This window comes from Fistularia commersonii, chromosome 28 (genome assembly GCF_037954325.1).
Source record: "Fistularia commersonii isolate RoL2024-O1a breed Wild chromosome 28, RoL_Fcom_v1.0, whole genome shotgun sequence".
NCBI lineage: Eukaryota > Metazoa > Chordata > Actinopteri > Syngnathiformes > Fistulariidae > Fistularia > Fistularia commersonii.
Genome location: NC_141311.1, coordinates 9,851,029 through 9,870,010, shown reverse-complemented (window position 1 = coordinate 9,870,010; position 18,982 = coordinate 9,851,029). Strand labels below are relative to the sequence as shown.

The 18,982-nt window shown below is 47.3% G+C and overlaps 1 protein-coding gene across 1 annotated transcript in view; it reads left to right on the top strand.

Annotated features, from left to right (window-relative positions):
• Nucleotides 1–18,372, top strand: part of mybpc2a (myosin binding protein Ca) — a 39,526-nt gene extending 21,154 nt beyond the window's left edge. Inside the window, exons 7-28 of the mRNA XM_086175444.1 lie at nt 2,323–2,379; nt 2,459–2,628; nt 2,802–2,934; nt 4,093–4,217; nt 4,754–4,859; nt 4,957–5,126; nt 5,636–5,801; nt 6,406–6,512; nt 6,607–6,636; nt 8,008–8,147; nt 8,261–8,420; nt 8,786–8,890; nt 9,034–9,222; nt 9,352–9,486; nt 10,345–10,512; nt 10,775–10,863; nt 12,402–12,597; nt 14,105–14,244; nt 15,769–15,928; nt 17,064–17,200; nt 17,644–17,830; nt 18,246–18,372. Of these exons, the coding sequence (XP_086031570.1) occupies nt 2,323–2,379; nt 2,459–2,628; nt 2,802–2,934; nt 4,093–4,217; nt 4,754–4,859; nt 4,957–5,126; nt 5,636–5,801; nt 6,406–6,512; nt 6,607–6,636; nt 8,008–8,147; nt 8,261–8,420; nt 8,786–8,890; nt 9,034–9,222; nt 9,352–9,486; nt 10,345–10,512; nt 10,775–10,863; nt 12,402–12,597; nt 14,105–14,244; nt 15,769–15,928; nt 17,064–17,200; nt 17,644–17,830; nt 18,246–18,280 (2,905 nt within the window). The 3' untranslated portion in view covers nt 18,281–18,372. The remainder of the gene's footprint in view (nt 1–2,322; nt 2,380–2,458; nt 2,629–2,801; nt 2,935–4,092; nt 4,218–4,753; nt 4,860–4,956; nt 5,127–5,635; nt 5,802–6,405; nt 6,513–6,606; nt 6,637–8,007; nt 8,148–8,260; nt 8,421–8,785; nt 8,891–9,033; nt 9,223–9,351; nt 9,487–10,344; nt 10,513–10,774; nt 10,864–12,401; nt 12,598–14,104; nt 14,245–15,768; nt 15,929–17,063; nt 17,201–17,643; nt 17,831–18,245) is intronic.
• Nucleotides 18,373–18,982: the final 610 nt, after the last annotated feature.

Genomic DNA, 18,982 nt, shown 5'->3' with positions numbered 1-18,982 from the left:
TGACTATATTTACCCAGAGAGGATGTGGCCGTGGTCGCCTCCTGTTGGACACGTGTGTCAGTATGTCTAATGTGAAGCTGTATTTCCATTAATATTAGGCTACAATTTGGGGAATGGACAACGATGGCGGTTTAACAGAGGTCACTTCAGTATTTTCGTTTTTATCGCGGTTCCTGTCCCTGGTTGTGTTCTGGATCTGGTTCACGTTCCAGATGTGGTTCGTGACTCGTGATCTCTTGTTATCGAGGAACAAACGTGGCGGCAGCCAATAACCTGTCACCTGCACGTGTATTCTGATGTATCCGTGGTTTGGGACCTAGACCTAGACCTGGACCTGGACCTGGACCTAGGTCATCTGACGTGTCAATCACAACTCTGAACAAATATATATATATTTATGGCGATCTATCTGTTATCAATTTCAGTAGTATCTCCTTGCCAATATGAGATAGTTCTGTTGAAATTCACACAAAGTTCTGACAGGCTCTCATTTATTTTTTTTTTGTAATCATTATTTTTTTAAATATTTATTTGTATTTTTTTTGACATTTTTGGATAAATCTGTCATTTTTTTAATTCATTTTTTTTATTTTTATTTTTGTTTTCTTGCCCTTTTTTAACTTTTGATTTTTATGTTATTTATCGTTTTTGTCTGACGGACCAGCGTCCCAATGGTGGCTTGTTTTGCACCACAGAAGAATAAAAAGAGTGTGATCTCCTTCCTTCTGATCACTCGCTGCCGCCTCTCCTATTTTTTTTTTTCCCTCCTTCATTTATCGAGCTGTGTGTTTGATGTCTGAAAATAGCGGCCCCGCGCTCCACGCCCCGGGTGTGTCGGGCTATTTTTAACATCTTCATGTTGTCACTTCAGCGCCGGCGTGACGGAATAGGTGACCCACCGGCGCCGGAATAAAAAAGGAAAAAGATCTCGTGGGACACAGACGCTGCACACTGAGGTGTTTGTCGCGAATTGCAAGAACCTAAATAAAAGCTCCAATCGCCAGGTGGATCGGGATGGTGACCCGGGTCCAAGAGCAAACAACATGTAATCTCTTTCCTCACTGGGAGTCTGAGATTGAATGGCCAAATCTCCCTAAGCTCCATGGGTAATGTAGCTTCCATGCTAACCCAAGCATCGGGTGATCTTCCCCCTTGCCCCGGAGCTGAGGTCTTCATCACACCCGTGTTTGTCAATCAATCAGAACTGCTTTGGATTCATTAGCGGTTCTCATCTTCACACCCCCCAGGGGGCGTCGCCGCCCAGCGCCATCGATTGGCCGCCAAAACCTTTTACAGTGGAGAAGAAGCGGTGAGCAGCCAAGCCTGTAGGCATTTATTGACAAGGGACTTTTCACCTTTATCGGGTGTGTGTGTGTTATGTGTGTGTGTGTGTGTGTGTGTGTGTGTGTGTGGGGGGGTGTTGGGGGGGTGGACTGCTGACCCGAAGACGTGCAAATTTTTCCCTTCGCTTCCCACGAAAGTGCATGTTGGGGGTAATGAGGCGTGGATTCTCAGAAACAGCTTGACCCCTCCGGCCCCTGCACCCACCCTCCTGATATAAATCCTCTCTGGATCTATTTGTCTTGCTTTCACGCAGAAATCTCAGAAGTTAAATTACAGACGTCCGATATCCTTCGCGAAAGGAAACTAACCGTAAACTCCACCTCCTTGACCTTGTGGCCAACACGGCAGAGGTGAAACCCCGCCCCCGTTCTCCTTTGGGTTTCTCGCCGGGATCTCGGTCATCTTCCAAAAACTTGTACACTGCAGCCTCTGAATTGTCCGTAAGTGTGAATGAGAGAATGGATGCTTGGATGTCTGTATATGTGGGCCTGTGATTGACAGCTGACCCGTCCGTGTTAAGCCCCGCCTCTCAGCTCCTATCAGCTGGCACTGGCTCCGCCCCCTTGACCCTTTAATGGTTTAATTTGATTGACAGCTGACCCGTCCGTGTTAAGCCCCGCCTCTCAGCTCCTATCAGCTGGCACTGGCTCCACCCCCTTGACCCTATTAATGGTTTAATTGGAGTTCTTTCCATGGAAACTGACGCCATTTAGTGTATTAGCATAAACCGCAGGGTGCGCTGGCGGTCCCTTAAGGCGCAAACCAAAATATGATTTTTCAGTATATTCCTGTTTCTTCTGTATGGTACGATAAACGCAGTGCTGCTTGCTATGGTAGCTTTCCTTGTGTCTCGTCCAACCCCCTCATGTTCCCTCTTCTGCCGTGGCGGAAACCTACGTTTTCTAACGTTTATGCGCGTCAGTGTGAAAACGGGGGCCCCGGACCAGATCACCGTGGGGTTTTTTTGTTTTCTTACAGCGGAGACGCAGGCGAAGATGCCGGCGACCTGGATTTCAGCGCCCTGCTCAAGAAGAGGTGAGAGGCCGCCGTGCGTCCACTTCATTCGACGCCCTCCTCCGCCGGGTCTCACCTCGTTCCGCTCTTCCCTCCACAGGGAGAAAAAGCAGGACGAGCCAAAAGAGGAGGTGGACGTGTGGGAGATCCTGAAGGAGGCCAAGCCGTGCGACTATGAGAAAATCGCCTTCCAGTACGGTATCACCGACCTGAGGGGGATGCTGAAGAGGCTGAAGAAGATGAAGAAGGTGGAGCCGAAGAAGAGCGACGGTGAGCAAGTGACGGTGACAGTTATAGGCTAGATAATAAAAGAGGAAGCTGATGCGGTGAGTTGTAAGTACGGACGGTGCTGCAAGGCTTAGTGTTGGGGGACGTCACGGCGACGACTTATTGCGCGCCCGTTTCTGCAGTTTCCTAACGCCGCGCCCCTTCCCCCCCCGCAGCCTTCCTGCGGCGGCTGGACTCGGCCTACTCCGTGGACAAAGGTAAGAGGATCCAGCTGAGCGTGGAGGTGGCCGACCCCAACGCCGCCGTCAAGTGGCTGAAGAACGGACAGGAAATCAAGCCCTCCGCCAAGTGAGCCAATCAACATCCTGTGTGTGTGTGTGTGTGTGTGTGTGTGTGTGTGGTCTTAGGGAAGTAATAGAAAAAAACATTGGGTGGGTTCTCTCCATGTTCTCCTTTTTCCTACCGCAGCGCTAAAACAGCCAGTAGGTTTCCTCCCATGACCCTGGGAAGAAAAGCAATGTAGAAGATGTATGAATGAAAAAAATGAATGTAAAACTCTTCGCTGTGACTTCCTTTTATTCTCTCGTCCGCCCCTCCTCCTCCTCGCTCCTCCGTCAGAGGCTTCCTTTGGTGTCTCGGTGATGAGCGCACAGCCGCCGTCGGTGGTGACTTTTTAAATTTTTTCCAGCAGTCCCACCATCTGCCGTTTTGAAAAGCACCCGTGCTGTTCACGGTTCTCAGGTCACGCCGTTAGAATCCGGAGAACCCCATTCCTGTTTGAAAGGCTCGCTGCCTCCCACATCCTCACTTTAGCGTTCGCTTCATATAGAGACAATAAAATATTTGATCCCAGCTGTCACTTGGGCGAGAGGCGGGACTTAACCTGGAATGGTCACATGTCAATCACAGACATCCAACCATTCACTCTCTTATTTACACCTGGACAAATTTGAGTCTTACAGAACCTATTCGCACCTTGCGCTTTACACTCGCTAGCATTCACACACACACACTCACGCACGTGCAAGGTGCTAATCATAGCGAGCCTTCGGCGGCGGCTACTTGGGCTTCAGTGTCTTGCAGACAGGAAGAGCTGGGAACGGAACCGACAACTTTCAGATTGAAAAGACACCGAGCGACAGCTAATGCTAATGCTAATCCACTGCTGATGAACCTACAATTTTTGGACTGGTGGTGGAGGAAGACAGGGAAATGTGGAGAACCCAGTCTACCGCGGATTCGATTTTCTTCTCAATGGAAAAGAACTGAAAACCTTGAGCCGTACGCGTGTTGTCGTCACATTCCAGCGCGGGTCGAAAGGAGCGTGCGTGTTTGGCGGGGTGGGGGTGTCAGGCGATGTGGGATAGTTTGTGTCAAACCTTGGCTCGCTATGGCCTGCCGTCGTGGCCGCCGCCTCTGCACTCGCTTCATTGTCCTCTTTTTCCTTGTCTCGCCTTGTGTATTCTCCAATGCGCCCCCACCCCACTCCTCACCTCGTACGTCCAGATACGTGTTCGAGAGCGTGGGCAACAAGCGGACGCTGACTATCAACAAGTGCAACCTGTCGGATGACGCGGCTTATGAGTGCGTGGTCGGGGAAGAAAAGAGCTTCACCGAGGTTTTTGTCAAAGGTAGATGAGTCACTGTCTCAGGAGGAATCCTTCCTCCTGGAGGAAAAGGGAGTTTTTTTCCCCGCTCGCCGTAGCGGGCGCTGTCATTAGAGCGCGAACGTTGTCAGCTCTGTTCCTCCTCTCTGTTTTTACGTGCGTCTGTTTTGTCATCCCTTTCTCTTCGCTGTGTTTTTGTGCCACATATTCACGCGGCTTCATCGACTCTGCGCCCACTTTTAATTCCACAGTCGGCGGTTTGTTTGTCTTCGTGGACGATCAACCTGTCGTACGCACTCGCATCTCATACTACTGCATTTTTTACGAGTTACTCTGCTATTATATATCTATATATATATATATATATATGTCTATATTCATATATATATATATATATGCATCTGTATTGGAGTAATGTTGTAATGTTACCTTTGAAAGAAATGCCACAGAAGAGGCGTTGTCATTGATGTCATCTGTAAACAATCAAATATTTTTGGAAAAATCAAGAGGACAAAGAAATCGGGAAAAAAAAACTCTGAAATTTTACGTGTCACACCCAGAGCCTCCGATCACCATCACCAAGCTGCTGGACGACGTGCACACGGTGGTGGGTGAGAAGGTGGAGTTCGAGGTCGAGGTGTCCGAGGAGGGCGCCCATGTTATATGGTGAGCTTAAATTCACCCGGATGGAAACAGCACCAAGGAAAATTGCATGAATAATTGGGAATCAATCATTGAATTCAAATGGTGTTATGTGTTAAAGGATGAGGGACGGGGAGGAGCTGACCAAGGAAAACGCAGGCTCCAAGTACAGGTTCAAGAAAGACGGGAAGAGGCACGTTTTGATCATCAACGAGGCCACAAAGGAGGACATCGGGACATACTTTGCCTTCACCAACGGAGGCCATTCGGAGGCGGAGCTCGAGGTGGAAGGTGCGGTTCTCTCTCTGCTCTCTTCTAAAAGAAAAGCCGAATACTGATTCGATTTTGAATGTCAACGTCTATGTTCCGTCAGTGCCCTGGAACAATGTCACGGTTTGGAAACAAGCAAAATAAACGGAGTACTACAAAAGCAAAGTCTTGCAAAACTATCCCAAGTCTAAACATTTCGGGATCATTAACGGGGTAAAAGTATAGAATCTGATTTCATTCAAAAGATTGATCTTGTTTTGTGTGTTTTGGGGTGGGGGAGGTGAAATGATTGATGTTCTTTCTCATCCTCAAACATGCAGCTGCAGGTCAGCGCTGTAAAATGTAGCCGCAACCTGTTAGCTTAGCGACCTGCGACCAATTCTCGTGACGACAAAATTAGCTAACATATTAAAATGCACCGGCACGATTCAGAGTGCTATTTCTCCGATTCAGCTCGCAGCGTGGTGTTTAGTCGGCGATGTCTCAGACCTCTTCTTGCTTGCCGTCACATGACCCTGTTTGCGCCGCAGACAAGGAGCTACAGGTTCTCCAGAGCATAGCGGACCTGACGGTGAAGGCGAGCGACCAGGCTGTCTTCAAGTGCGAGGTGTCTGATGAAAAAGTGACGGGGCGGTGGTTCAAGGACGGCGTGGAGGTCAAACCCAGCGAACGCATCAAAATGACGCACATCGGAAGGTACGTTTGGACCACAAATATGGCGGAGACTTGTTCATCAGCGACACTAAATTGAACCCATCTGTCCATTAAACTGTTCATGAGATTTACCAACAAAAATGTGACTGTTACCTCATAGTAACCCAAATAATTAGCCTGCAAATTGTTTTTCGTAATGTTTCGCAAGAATGGCGTCAGCAAATGTGTTAGATTAAAAGCAACATCCCCAAATTACGGAGGATTTAGTAACCGGTAACATGAAAGTCTGCGGTAAATTAGCAAATAACAAAATAGGCACACCGCTGTTTGACCCACTTTTGAAACAGGCTGCAATCTGCAAAGCAAAAACCTCTCAGCACACACACACACACACACACACACACAAACACACACACACACACTCCCAAGGGTGCGGGTTACTCTCAGTAAATCCCTCCATCATGGCTGCCTGCGGCAGGAAACACGCCAAGGCGACAGCGGTCACACAAGGTGAAAGCCATTTAGGATGTTTCCCCGTCTGTGATATTGCCTCCTGGAGCAGGTTGCCCGGGCAACCGTTCTTTGATTAGCCGTAGCTCACCACCAGTTGCTGTCTCCTTGGTAACAACCGGTGACCCGTCCGTAGGATCCACAAGCTGACGATTAACGACGTGAAGCCGGGCGACGCCGGCGACTACACCTTCGTACCTGATGGTTACGCGCTTTCCCTGTCGGCCAAACTCAACTTCCTGGGTGAGAACGTCACCCGGAACGTTCAGGTTCTTCAGACAGTCAGGCACAAACCAACCCTAAATCGCTGACACGATTTCTTCCTTTTCCCCCACAGAAATCAAGATTGATTATGTTCCCCGACAAGGTGAGGATGGATTCCCCTGTAAAGTGTTTGTCTCCAATCACATGCGTCTAGAACTCCTTGCGCATCCTATTACATGCATTACTGCTCTCAGGCACGTCGACGCTCCCCGGGTCCAGATTGAGCGAAAGGAAAACCGGTATCAGTGAGGCACAGAGACGATCCCGTGGCGGTTCTTACATAAAAAAAAAAAAAAAAGATGTTATAAAACCTGCATGAAAACAGTGGCTCACGTTTTAGTGGAAGCTGATTTTTAAAAGGATTATTTTAATAATAAATGTTCAGCCAGAGTGAGGCCGCCTTTTCCGCTTGCTGTCGTTATCCAGCCAGAAAAGCACTGACGGGTGCAGGAAATGGGCTGCTGTGAAAACACTTACAACCCAAAAAACACCCCAAAAAGCAATAAATACAGGGAGTGAATTGTAGAGCGGCCACAAATATTGGGGTTTTTGCTGGATTTGAGTTGAAAATAGTTGGAACAGTTGGAAAATAAGTTGGATTGGATGTTTTCCCAGCGTCGCTCGTTTGGCCCACTTGGGTCAGAGGTCAAGGTTCTGGTCAACAGGGCTCACAGGGTCTTCTGATGTTCTCAATCGGCAGCTTCGTTAAGACTAAATAGTTTGTGGGTGTAAATAACAGTGATTGGTTGTATGTCTGTGATTGACAGATGACTCATCCGGGTTAAGCCCCGCCTTTCAACTCATTGTCAGCTGTGATTGTCTCCAGGCTGGAGCCGATCACAGGATATTGAGCATTGAAGGGTAAACCAATCACCGGACCCCCACCGTACAATTATGGTATGGTCCAATGTGATGAAAGTTCGATATCAGTCAATTTTGAGAAATCTGAGAAAAGAGAAAAAGAAGAAGAAACAAACATTCAGTTTCTTTATCATTTAATCGCTGGAGATGATTGTTTAGATGGATCAGTCACCAGGATGACGGCCGTTCCTGTCTGTAAACCTCGCTGTCGGAGCTTCGCTCCGCTCAGTCGAGGGACCTGCTGATTCTGAGCTTCGGAGAAAAATACTACCGCCGTGCATCTGGCTTCGCTCTCACCTGAAAAGCCGTCGGCGGCGTCGTGTTGGATCTGCGATCCCTGCGAGATGAAGAGCGCGTCGTTTCTGTCAGGCGGCGGCAATAACAATCCCTGGCTGTCAGTCAAAAAACAGGCACTTTCAGCAAACGGGCCGTACCATCCGCAGCCTCCCGCTGCAGTTGAACGTTCCTGCTCGCTTTTCAAACGGCCACAACCATTTATTCCTAAACAACCGCCTTCTGGATGCCCCTTTTTCTTCCCCTGATGGTGTGAAGAAGCTAAATTTCCTTCACCTGAATGACCTCTGGTCCTTTTTCTCCCTTCCCTCTGATGAAGATCCTCCTAAAATCCACCTGGACACCAGCAGCACCGGCAGCAAGAACGTCATCACGGTGGTGGCCGGGAACAAGCTGCGTCTGGACGTGGACATCACGGGGGACCCCACCCCCACCGTCTGCTGGATGAGGGGAGACAACGTGAGGGAACGCGATGCGTCCGGCCGATGCTCCGATCCCGGACCTTCCTCCCAGGCGGGGCGGGAGGGTCGGATCCGGCGAAACCTCCTCCTCCCTGAACGTCTGTGTTCCAGGTGGTGGAGCAGGACGAGGGGCGGGTCCGCGTAGAGACCAGGAAGACCCGCAGCAGCCTGGTGATCGAGGGGGCGGAGAAGGAGGACGAGGGCCACTATTCCATCACGGTGACCAACCCCGCCGGGGAGGACAAGGCCGAGCTCTTTGTCAAGATCGTGGGTCGGTGGACTTCTCCTGCTGCGTCCTTAACTCCTGATTTTATTTCTCAGCCGCAAAGTCTTCGGACATTACGAATTTATGTCGAGGTTGTGTTACTTCCTCTGGATGTTCACTTTAATTTTTCGAAATACAGTTTCACACTGGCAGGAATTGAAGCCTCAGAATTAGCATTTACTAGATTTTCAAAATAAATATACTTTTACTTCCACTCAACCCCTAGATGTCGGTTAAAAATGTATTGTAAGGAATTGTTATACTTTTCCAAAACAGTCTGAATAATTACTTTCGATTCAAAACATTACGTGTTTAAAATATGATGAAATTCTGTCTCACCCCCTCCCTCTCACTGTAACCTGTCTCTCCAGATGTGCCCAACCCTCCAGAGAACGTCAAGTGCACATCGGTTGGCGAGGACACCGCCATAATCACATGGGACCCCCCCGTGTTTGACGGCGGCGTGCCCGTCAAAGGTGCCGCACACAGCCTCGAACGCTCACATCTGAGCCCCGACCAACCCCCCGCCCCTCATGGGAGACCACAGCGATTCAGGGCATTTCTGCTGCACTGCCATGTTTTTGAACCGTTTCCCCGTTTGTATCCCCACCGGCTCCAGGGTATCTGATGGAGAGGAAGAAGAAGGGCTCATCGAGGTGGACGAAACTCAACTTCGACGTCTACGAGTCCACCACCTACGAGGCCAAGAAGATGATCGAAGGGGTCCTGTACGAGATGAGAGTGTTTGCCGTCAACGGCATCGGCGTCTCCCAGCCCAGCGCCAACTCCAAGCCCTTCATGCCCATCGGTGCGCGTCCGCCGTTTCTCATCAGCTCGGCTGTTATTTAGCAAAGGCTTTATTCTGAGGCGGCTTAATCTGCCGCCGATCCCATTGACTCCGAGTATTAAGGTGCTAATCGGCCCCCGCCTCTCCCAGCCCCCACGAGCGAGCCCGTACGCCTCACTGTGGAGGATGTGACCGACACCACCTGCTCCCTCAAGTGGCGCCCGCCAGAGAAAATCGGAGCCGGCGGCATTGACGGATACATCATTGAGTACTGCAAAGAAGGAAGTAAATATATGTTTACTTTACGATAAAACACAGGATTTCATCTGAAATAGAACTCAGTTCCATTCAGAGATTTTCAGCTTTTTGTCTCGGTCTTGAAATTTTTGAATATGTCAACTTGAGGCTGTTTCACTTGCACCTGTTGATAGTTTTCACGTCATGTCGTAAGTCAGCATTGCAGACAGGAAAGTGTTTCAACCGATGAGAGAGTTAAAATGGAAATATAAGTACATAACGTACATATGCATGGAACCGCAGGTAAACGAGCTCTGAGGAAAACTGTGAGCTTTGAAGGAAAGTGCAAGCTTTTAGGCAAACCTTTTACTTAAAGGGGTTCGGGTAGCTCTAAGGGACAATTTTAGCTTTGAGGGAAATAAGCAGCTTAGGAGGTTTCAGCTAGCTCTGAGGGCAACCGCGATAGCTAAGGGGTTCTGTTAGCTCTGAGGAAAAGTACTAGCTCTGAGTTAAAAAGCAAGCTTGAGAGAAGATGTTTGCTTTCAGGGAAACAAGTAATTTAGAGGGGTTAAGCTAGCATGCAGGCAAACTGCTACCTTTGAGGGACTTATTGCCAAGAGGAGTTCAGTTAGCTCTGAGGGAAACTTCTAGCTTTGACAAGGACACCTAGCTTACAGGAGTTCAACTAGCTCTGAGGGTAACTGCTAGCTCGGAGTTAAAAAGGGAGCTTTGGGGGAAACCGCTAGCTATGAGGGAAACTGTTAACTTTGCAGGATAGTTGCTGGAGTCTTCGAGTTTCAAATGATTTCACCCCATCCGCTAGCATAAATGTCGATCATGTCAAAGACGGTAGGGAGCGGCTCGGTAGCCACCTAAGAACTTTTAAGAATTCATCCTTTCCTGCAGGTGACGAGTGGGTGCAGGCCAACGAGGAACCCGTGGAGAGGAACCTGTACCGTGTGAAGGGTCTCCCGGTGGGGGAGAAGATGCTGTTCAGAGTGGTGGCCATGAACATGGCTGGACGCAGCCCCCCCGCAACCCTCTCCCAGGCTGTCACTATCAGGGAGATCATGGGTCAGACACCTCGAGAACATCACTTCCTGTAGACCTTTAGAAGGTCTCCCTCAGGTCACACTTAGAACCAACTTAAACCTCTCCTGGTCCTGTAAGAATACCATTTTTATGTACCGGGAACTATGTTCTGGTGCCTTGATTAGCTCCATCCCCACCTTTGACCCCAAAACAAAATCTATTTCAGGTTCAGATATTGATCCTTACCTCCGAAAACAAACCGGTGTCTTTCCGGACTGTTCTTCTCATCTGCTCTCCCCCTCAGAACACCCAAAGATCCGCCTGCCTCGTCAGCTGAGAACCAAACTCATCAAGTTGGTGGGCGATAAGGTGAACCTGGTCATCCCCTTCCAGGTGGGTCAGACACGACTCCAACCGGGTTTAGATCTGTTTGACCGACGGCAGCAGACGCAAAGCCTCTGTTCTGCCCTCTCGCCGTTCTTCTCGCTGCCCGTCGGGCGCTCGGTCAGCTCCGCTCCCCGTTTGTTTTGCTCACTGTCCGTTCTGCCGCCTGTCTGTCGGTCTCGCCATGTCTTCTACTCGCTGTCAGTTCTGCCTGCTGTCTGTTCCCCTTCATGTAGAAGTTGTTAGCAAACAGCAACACCAGACTGAAATATTTAGAACTTGCCGGGTTTATTCCGAGAGCGGAGAAAAGCTGCTCCGTGAACCACATGAAATGGGTCATGGGGGAGGGGGGCTCCGAGTGGGGGAAGGGGTCTTACCGGGGGGGGGGGTTCTTGGGAACCTCGGAGTGGTTCTATTTGAAGCGGAAAACTCAAGTGCACCCAAAAGACCGAAAAGGAACGTCAGAACCAGAACCGCTGATAAGCCAATTTTATGGCATCTCATTGTTTTGGTTGCCTCAAATGCATTTTGCTTGTACTTGGGCTAAGAGCTTGAGAGGCATGGGGGGGGGGGCTAACAATGTGACGCAAATTTTAGATTATTTCTGTTGTCAGAGGAGGTAACCAAAACAAGAAGCGCCCCGTCAAAGCCATGGCTGAGGTTCTGTTGCGGCAGAGGAAAAGTCCGTTCTGAGATGGAACATAGAGACCATGTAATGTTCTCTATGTTCAGGACAGTGCAGAACTGACTTTTGAGTAACATTTACAAAATTATATACAGACAGTCCTCAATTTACAATGCCCTCTACCTATGCAATTTGTGGTTACATCACCATCTCCCATGACTTTACTGAGACAGTCTTGTTCCATCATTCTGGCGTGCGGCGTTTGCAACAAAACAAATTTTGCATGGGAACTATTTGGTGAATGAATAAACTGTCCCGCGGCACTACAAAAGGACAGCTTTGTTTAGGATTGGCAATTGTATGCCATATTAGATTGTGCTACATTCAATTTCTTTCTTTTTGTGTAGGTTTTTGGGGAAACTTTTTGGCCTTCATTATGACTCCCGAGAATAATCGTTTTTTTATTTGTTTCTTAACTTTTCTGTGTTTTTATAAGGGAGCCTTTCTGTGTGGAGTTTGCGTGTTCCTCTTGTGTCTGCGTTGGTTTCCCCCCAAAAGTCCAACAACATACAGAAGGTTCATTGGAACAAATTGGAAAAATTGCCCCAATGTGTGAATGCGAGAGTGAATGGTTGTTTGTCTCTATTTGTGGTCCTGCGATCAACTGTCACCCAATGACAGATGAGATAGGCTCCAGCTTCCCCTGCGACCCTACGCGTAGGATAAGTGGTGGATAATAGAAGGATTACGATTTTACCGCCGTGTTAGCATAGATGTGTGACATAGGTACAGTTTGTTCCAAATGTATTCTTTGGTTAAACGGACAAATGGGTGGGAGCTAAGGCACGTTCCCCGTAGTTTCATTGGCCGTCATTGGTCGTTTCTCCTCTTGAACGTCCATCTGTCCCCTGACAAACTCCAGGGTAAGCCCCGCCCCGTGGTCACCTGGTTCAAAGATGGCGTCCCGCTGGAAGACAAGTCGGTGGGGACCCGCACCAGTGAGTTGGACACCATCCTCTTCATCCGCTCGGCAGAGAGGGCCCACTCCGGGACCTACACGTTGACGGTGCAGATCGAGAACATGCAGGACAGCGCCGACCTTCGCATCCAGGTTGTAGGTCAGTTCCCGTGGCGGCGCCGCCACCCCCCTGGCTTCACCTGTGGCCGCCGCCGGTGCTGCGGCGTGCTCTCTCATTAGGATTAGAACACCGTGCGCGGCTTAGACTCCACACCGCGCTCAGATAATAAGCTGTTCGCGGTTGGGGGGTCGGGTACCGAGCCTGTGACATGTCAGCTCTTTAATTTATTTATTTATTTGGAAATTGATGATAATTCCTAATTTCATACTCCGAGGGATCAGTGACTCAAAGCCGCGAATCATCAAAGCGCTGACCCCCCCGCCACGCCTCGCCTCGGTTTAATCCCACAGAGCTCACTCTTCATTGCAGGACTCGTCCTCCCAGGTCAGAACGGCGGGCGGATTATTTGGCTGCGACTCCCGGCAGCAATTAACGTACGCGGAACTGGATTGGATTGCCGAGGTTCTTCTCGGTCGCTCCGCCCGCCCGTCGAGGAGGTGGAGGTGAAAAAACAACACCGTGAAAGACAAACTCGGTGGCTGTAATCTGAGTATCATAATCCAGGGTGTAAACATCTGGATGTCATAATATAGGCATATATATCCAGACTCGATAATCCTCCTGGGGTAATCTGGGTTTCATAATCCAGGTATAAAAATCTGGGTGCATATTCTGGGTTTGATAATCAGATTTCTATAATCCCGGTGTTATAATCCAGTTTTTGTAATATGGTTTTCATAATCCTGGTGTTATAATGTGGGTGTCATAATCCGGGCGTGGAAAAGGTGTCATAATACAGGTGTAATAATCAAGTCTTCGTAATCCAGGGGTAAAAATCTGGATGTCGTTACCCAGGTGTCATAATCTGTTTTTCATAACGCTGGTGTTATCAGCCGGAAGTTATAATCCAGGTGTAAAAATCTGGACGTGATAATACCTATGTCACAATCCTGGAGTTAATAATCTGCACGTTAATTACGCCGGCCAGTCGGCTGTTGTCCAGGGATTGGGGTGTGGGGGATCAACCAAGATCATGTGCAATATACATCCCAGAATAAAACCAAAGTCACACTTTATTCACGTGATGAGCGCTAGGACACGGAACCCCTCGACCTACTGACCCAACAGCCTGTTCGCCTTCCTCTTCCTTATTGTGAGAATCCCCCCCCCCCCCCCCCCCCCCACACACACACACACACACACACACTCCCCACCACCTCCCTGCTTAAACAGAACAAAAACTACAACCGGTTATTTTTATTTTCTGTTTGTCAAGATGTTGACGTCTTTGCTCCACAGAACGTCTGTGCTCTGGATCTGACGTTCTGCCTTTACACAGACTGGGGAACGCTTTAAATGTACACACACCCGCCGTGTGTGTATATGTGTGTGTATGTTTGTACGCGTGTGTACGTGTGTGCATCCCCCCCCCGCCCTTGACTTTTTTGTTTCCCAAGCAGCTCGTCTTGTTTACAGTCTCGCAGAAAAAAAAAAAACACCGTCTTTATTTCCATGTCTTTAATTTTTTAAAACCTCCCGTGCACAGACAAGCCGGGCCCGCCGCTCAACGTGCATGTTGCAGACATCTGGGGATTCAACGCTGCGCTCGAGTGGAAGCCGCCGAAAGACGACGGCAACTCTGAGATCATCGGTTACACCATCCAGAAAGCCGACCTGAAGACCAAGGTGGGAAACGGACGCTTTGTCCCCAGATCCCTCGCTGGCAGCCATGTTGGATTTGTTAATCATGGCTGCAAAAATCAACACACACACACACACACATATATATCTCTCTATATATAGATATATATGTGATCTGCAATATGTATATATGTGATCCTCTCTCTCTCTATATATATACATACCGTGATTTCCGGACGATAAACCGTGACTTTTTTCACTTAAACAACGACGCTAACGAGCTAAAACATTCATCCTCGTCACATCAGACCAATGAAATGACCAGAAAATTCTGAGTCAGTTTTACTCCAACACTGAAGAAGACGACGTTGACGGTTTAAGTGCGCAGGAAGAACCCCAAGATAGCGATCGGCTAGCCCAGGGGTCGGCAACCTTTAACACCCAAAGAGCCCTTTGGACCCGGTTTCCATGGAAAGAAAACACTGGGAGTCGCAAATAATTTTGGACGTCTAAAATAAAGGTACCACTGTATATATTGCTTTTTATTACCTTTACACTTTGTATAAACAAGTGTGTAGTTTGTTGCTTATGAAATCCACAAAGTGCTACAGAGAAAATTAAATTTTATTTATGGAATGAACACATTTTGAGCTTTGGGCTTTCAGAGTGTGTAGCATAGCCTTGACCTGAATTTTAAAAATAAATTGGGAAAAAATCACTGTCAGTAAACAATAAAAAATAAATGTTTGGAAAATATCTTCATGAATATTTATTTTACCCGGTTAATGGGACTTCTGCTCCTGAACTTCTGCGCAAAGCAACTGCAAATCGGGACTTTACCGGCTGGCGGGAATACCGGTTTCCGCGAGTGTGACGTTTATTTTGAGCGGCGAAAAAATAATGAATACAATTTTAATTTAATATTTCAAGATCACAATAATCTTCCAACTTAGAACTAAAATTAAATTAATTAATTAAAAAAAGGAACCAACACGAATAAAATACACTTCAATTAAATATTTATAATCTATTTTCCCAAGAAATAGCTGCATGATGTTGCCGACCCCTGGGTTAGCCGGTGCGTCTTATATTGAGGTGCGCTCAATAGTCCGGAAATTACAGTGTATATATATATATATATACATATATAAACTATTTACCCAAGAAATAGCTGCATAGGGTTGCCGACCCCTGGGTTAGCTGGTGCGGTTTATATTGAGGTGCGCTCAATAGTCCAGAAATTACAGTGTATTTGAATTTATATATATATCGTAATATATAGTTATATATATATCGTAATATTGTAATACATATATATATATATATATATATATATAACTATGTATTACGAAAGTAGTCAGTTCCTGCTGTGCCACTGTCAAAAATAGCTTTTGTGAGTCTGTCAAATGACTGCAAACACCTTGGGTGTTGGTCTTGTTGCTGCACTGGGTGAAACCGGCCTAGGAGAGCGCAAACGACATGGACCGGAACCTCCTTGTCGGATCAGACCCCCCCGCAGTCAGTCGTGAGCCGATCCCAACCCCCCCTTCTTTGTCTCACCGACGTCAGGAGTGGTTCACGGTCTATGAGCACAACCGCAGGCCCAGCTGCACCGTGTCCGACCTGGTCATGGGGAACGAGTACTCCTTCCGAGTGTTCAGTGAAAACATCTGCGGCATCAGCGACGATCCCGGTGTCAGCAGCAACACGGCGACCATCACCAAGACAGGTAATGAAACTCCTTATTACACGGTGATAAGGCTTCACGCAAATGACTGTCAGATGAACGGCCAAACACGCACTCAGGCTGTCATGTTTCATTTAAAATTTGTTATCAGCCTCATGGATTTAGCCTAAAGGAGGAAGGCTTGGCAATTACAAGCTTGTAGATAAATAAATACGGGTCAATAACAGATTAGTAACAGCATAACTGCTCCTTGTCCGCTGCGGGTTATTACTTCGAAAGAGACTTTTTTTGATTTGTCAGGATTGAATAATATTTAATACTGAGCATCCTGAAAGCAGACTCTACCGCAACCTGAACCTTCATCTGGTGTGGACGGTGGCAAGGATTCTGAAGCTCCGGGTCAAGAGGAGGATTTAGACAAATGAAATTATTTCTGAAGTTCTTTTTGCAGAAAAAAGTTAAATTGAGAAATAAATAAAGCAATGTGATGACAGCTGATTATCAAGGAAAGCAAAGTTAGCTTCAAACCCGATGAAATATTAAAATAAACATTATTATTACTCAGTTTAATCAATCTGATAAAATAATAATCTGATAAAAAAAAGGTTATTCACCAGTGTGTGGTCATCCATTTAAATCACACAGACAATACTTTGTCTTAATTTTATTTAATTTTATTTAATTTTATTTAATTCTATTTAATTTTATTTAATTTTATTTAATTTTATTTAATTTTATTTTATTTAATTTTTCATCCCTCCATCTTCTAACAATAAATAATGTTTTAAATATATATCAAATATTAGATATATTTTATTATTCATATATTTATTTTTTAAACAACACTGGTTTCGTCACGTGATTGTCAGTTTTAGTCAACCTTCATCTTGATAGACTATCCATTGGTTCTTGATTAACAATCAATATTGTCATAATAATGACATAATAATAATGCGATTACTACTGCTACTACTACTACTAATAATAATAATGCATTTTATTTGAAGGTGCTTTTCTTGACCCACATATGTATTTTATTTGTGTAATAATAATACACAAACAAATAAAACACATATGTATACCGCTTAAGAAAGCCTCACTGGTTGTGTGGTTAAAAATTAAAAAATATGAAATGTGTAAATAGCTTTAACGTGTATCTGCTCTTGCACCCAACCAGGTCTGGACTACAACGCCCCGCCCTTCAAAGAAAAGGACAAGAGTGCTTCCCCCAAGTTCACAGCACCCCTGGTGGACAGGACTGTGGTCGCGGGCTACACAACAGCCATCAGCTGTGCCGTGCGCGGCCACCCCAAGGTCTTAACTCCCGGCCGATCGTTTCGTTTTGTGACGGTTTTAAACCGCGTGTTAGGTTAAAAGTTTAGTCACTTGGGGGGTTTTAGATTGCGAGATCAGTCGGTCAGAAGAGTCTCAGAATTAGTTATTTTTCTACCTGTGCAATGGGGGGGGATGAGAGGCCGCAAGAGGGCCGGCGAGTTGCTGCAGATGCGGCGGCTGATAATGGTGGCCGTGATGCAAAGATTTTCCTCCCAGAGCAGCTGTCACTCACAGATGCTCCCCAGGAAGGGATCCCTCCAATGCCCGCTCTCGGTCATCATCTGGGCTAATCCACTTATTCGCAGGGGTGCGAGCTCATCATGTGATAGCAAAAAAAAAAAAAAAATTCCAGATTAAAAATGGTTCTCCCAGCATCACCCCTCCCCCAATTTCAAAGTGCGTCGTATTTTTGTCCCTCCAAGCCGAAGATCGTCTGGATGAAGAACAACATGATCATCGGTGAAGACCCAAAGTTCCTGATGCAGAACAACCAGGGCGTCCTGACGCTCAACATCCGCAAGCCCAGCCTGTTCGACGGGGGCCGGTACTCCTGCAAGGCCATCAACGACCTGGGGGAGGACCTGGTGGAGTGCAGGCTGGAAGTCCGAGGTACGAGCGAGGGAGGAGCAGGTGGTGGGATTATAATCGCCTCCATCCAGGGCTAACGCAGTGTAAACGGAGCGGGATTATCATCTGAACTAAAACGTAATATTCAAATTTAATGATGAGTGTCGTTGTGAATTCCCTCCAGAACTTCTCACTTTTTCCTGGCTGACAGGATTTTAGGTTATCTCTCAATTTTTTATTTGCTAAAATAAACTATTAGTTATTTGATATATGTAAAAAAAAAAAAAAAAAAGCTGATCCTCTGAGCTCTCTTGCAAAAATGTAACTCTCCCCTTGTAGTTCACTGTTAAATCTGAATACTCTTTAATCTAGGTGGCCAGTTGCCCCCCCCAACACACACACACACAGACACACACACACTGATTTAACTATCTCCTCTGCCCCCCCCCTCCCCCAGTTGTACAGGAGAAAGGAGAAGAGGCGAAGAAATGAGCGACAGGGAGAATCAGCAGAGGATACGGCCGAAGAGGAGTAGTGATGGATTATGTGTAACAGGATAGTCATGAATAAATATGATTAAAATAGATGACCGGGCTGAAGTCGACCGGCCCCCGTCTGCTTTCCTTGCAACGCCGCTGCCGGTGCCACTTCAGTGACATCCCGAAGGGGTGGAGTGGCGGAGTGGCTCACTGTGACGGCTGCGCACGTGGATACCTCTTATCTGTGGAGTAGAGCTGTCGCTGAGCGCGCTCATAAACCCGCCTCCCATCCATCATGGCCTCTGTGTGGTCTGTGGCTGCGCCGGCGACGCTTTTATACAGACTGGGGGGGGAATTTACGATTGTGACATCGTTGTAGCATCGGGAACTGTGTGTGTGTGCGTGTGTGTGTGTGTGTGTGTGTTTGTGACCTGTCATCCACATGTGATGCTTGAGTGGAGGGATCACTATTCAGCCAAGCATGGCCGACATCATAGAGCTGCTAGGATTACAGAGGGTCTTATACACAGATATAGCTTGCACACACACACACACACACACACACACACCATCAACAGCCCATCCCTCAGACTCCCCACTGTGTTTGTCGAGTCTTGCGCGCTCACATTCTACATTTCTTGCGGCTTGACCTATAGTTGTTGGCCTGTGCAGATACATGGCTTGCACTTGTGCACATGCAAACACACACACACAC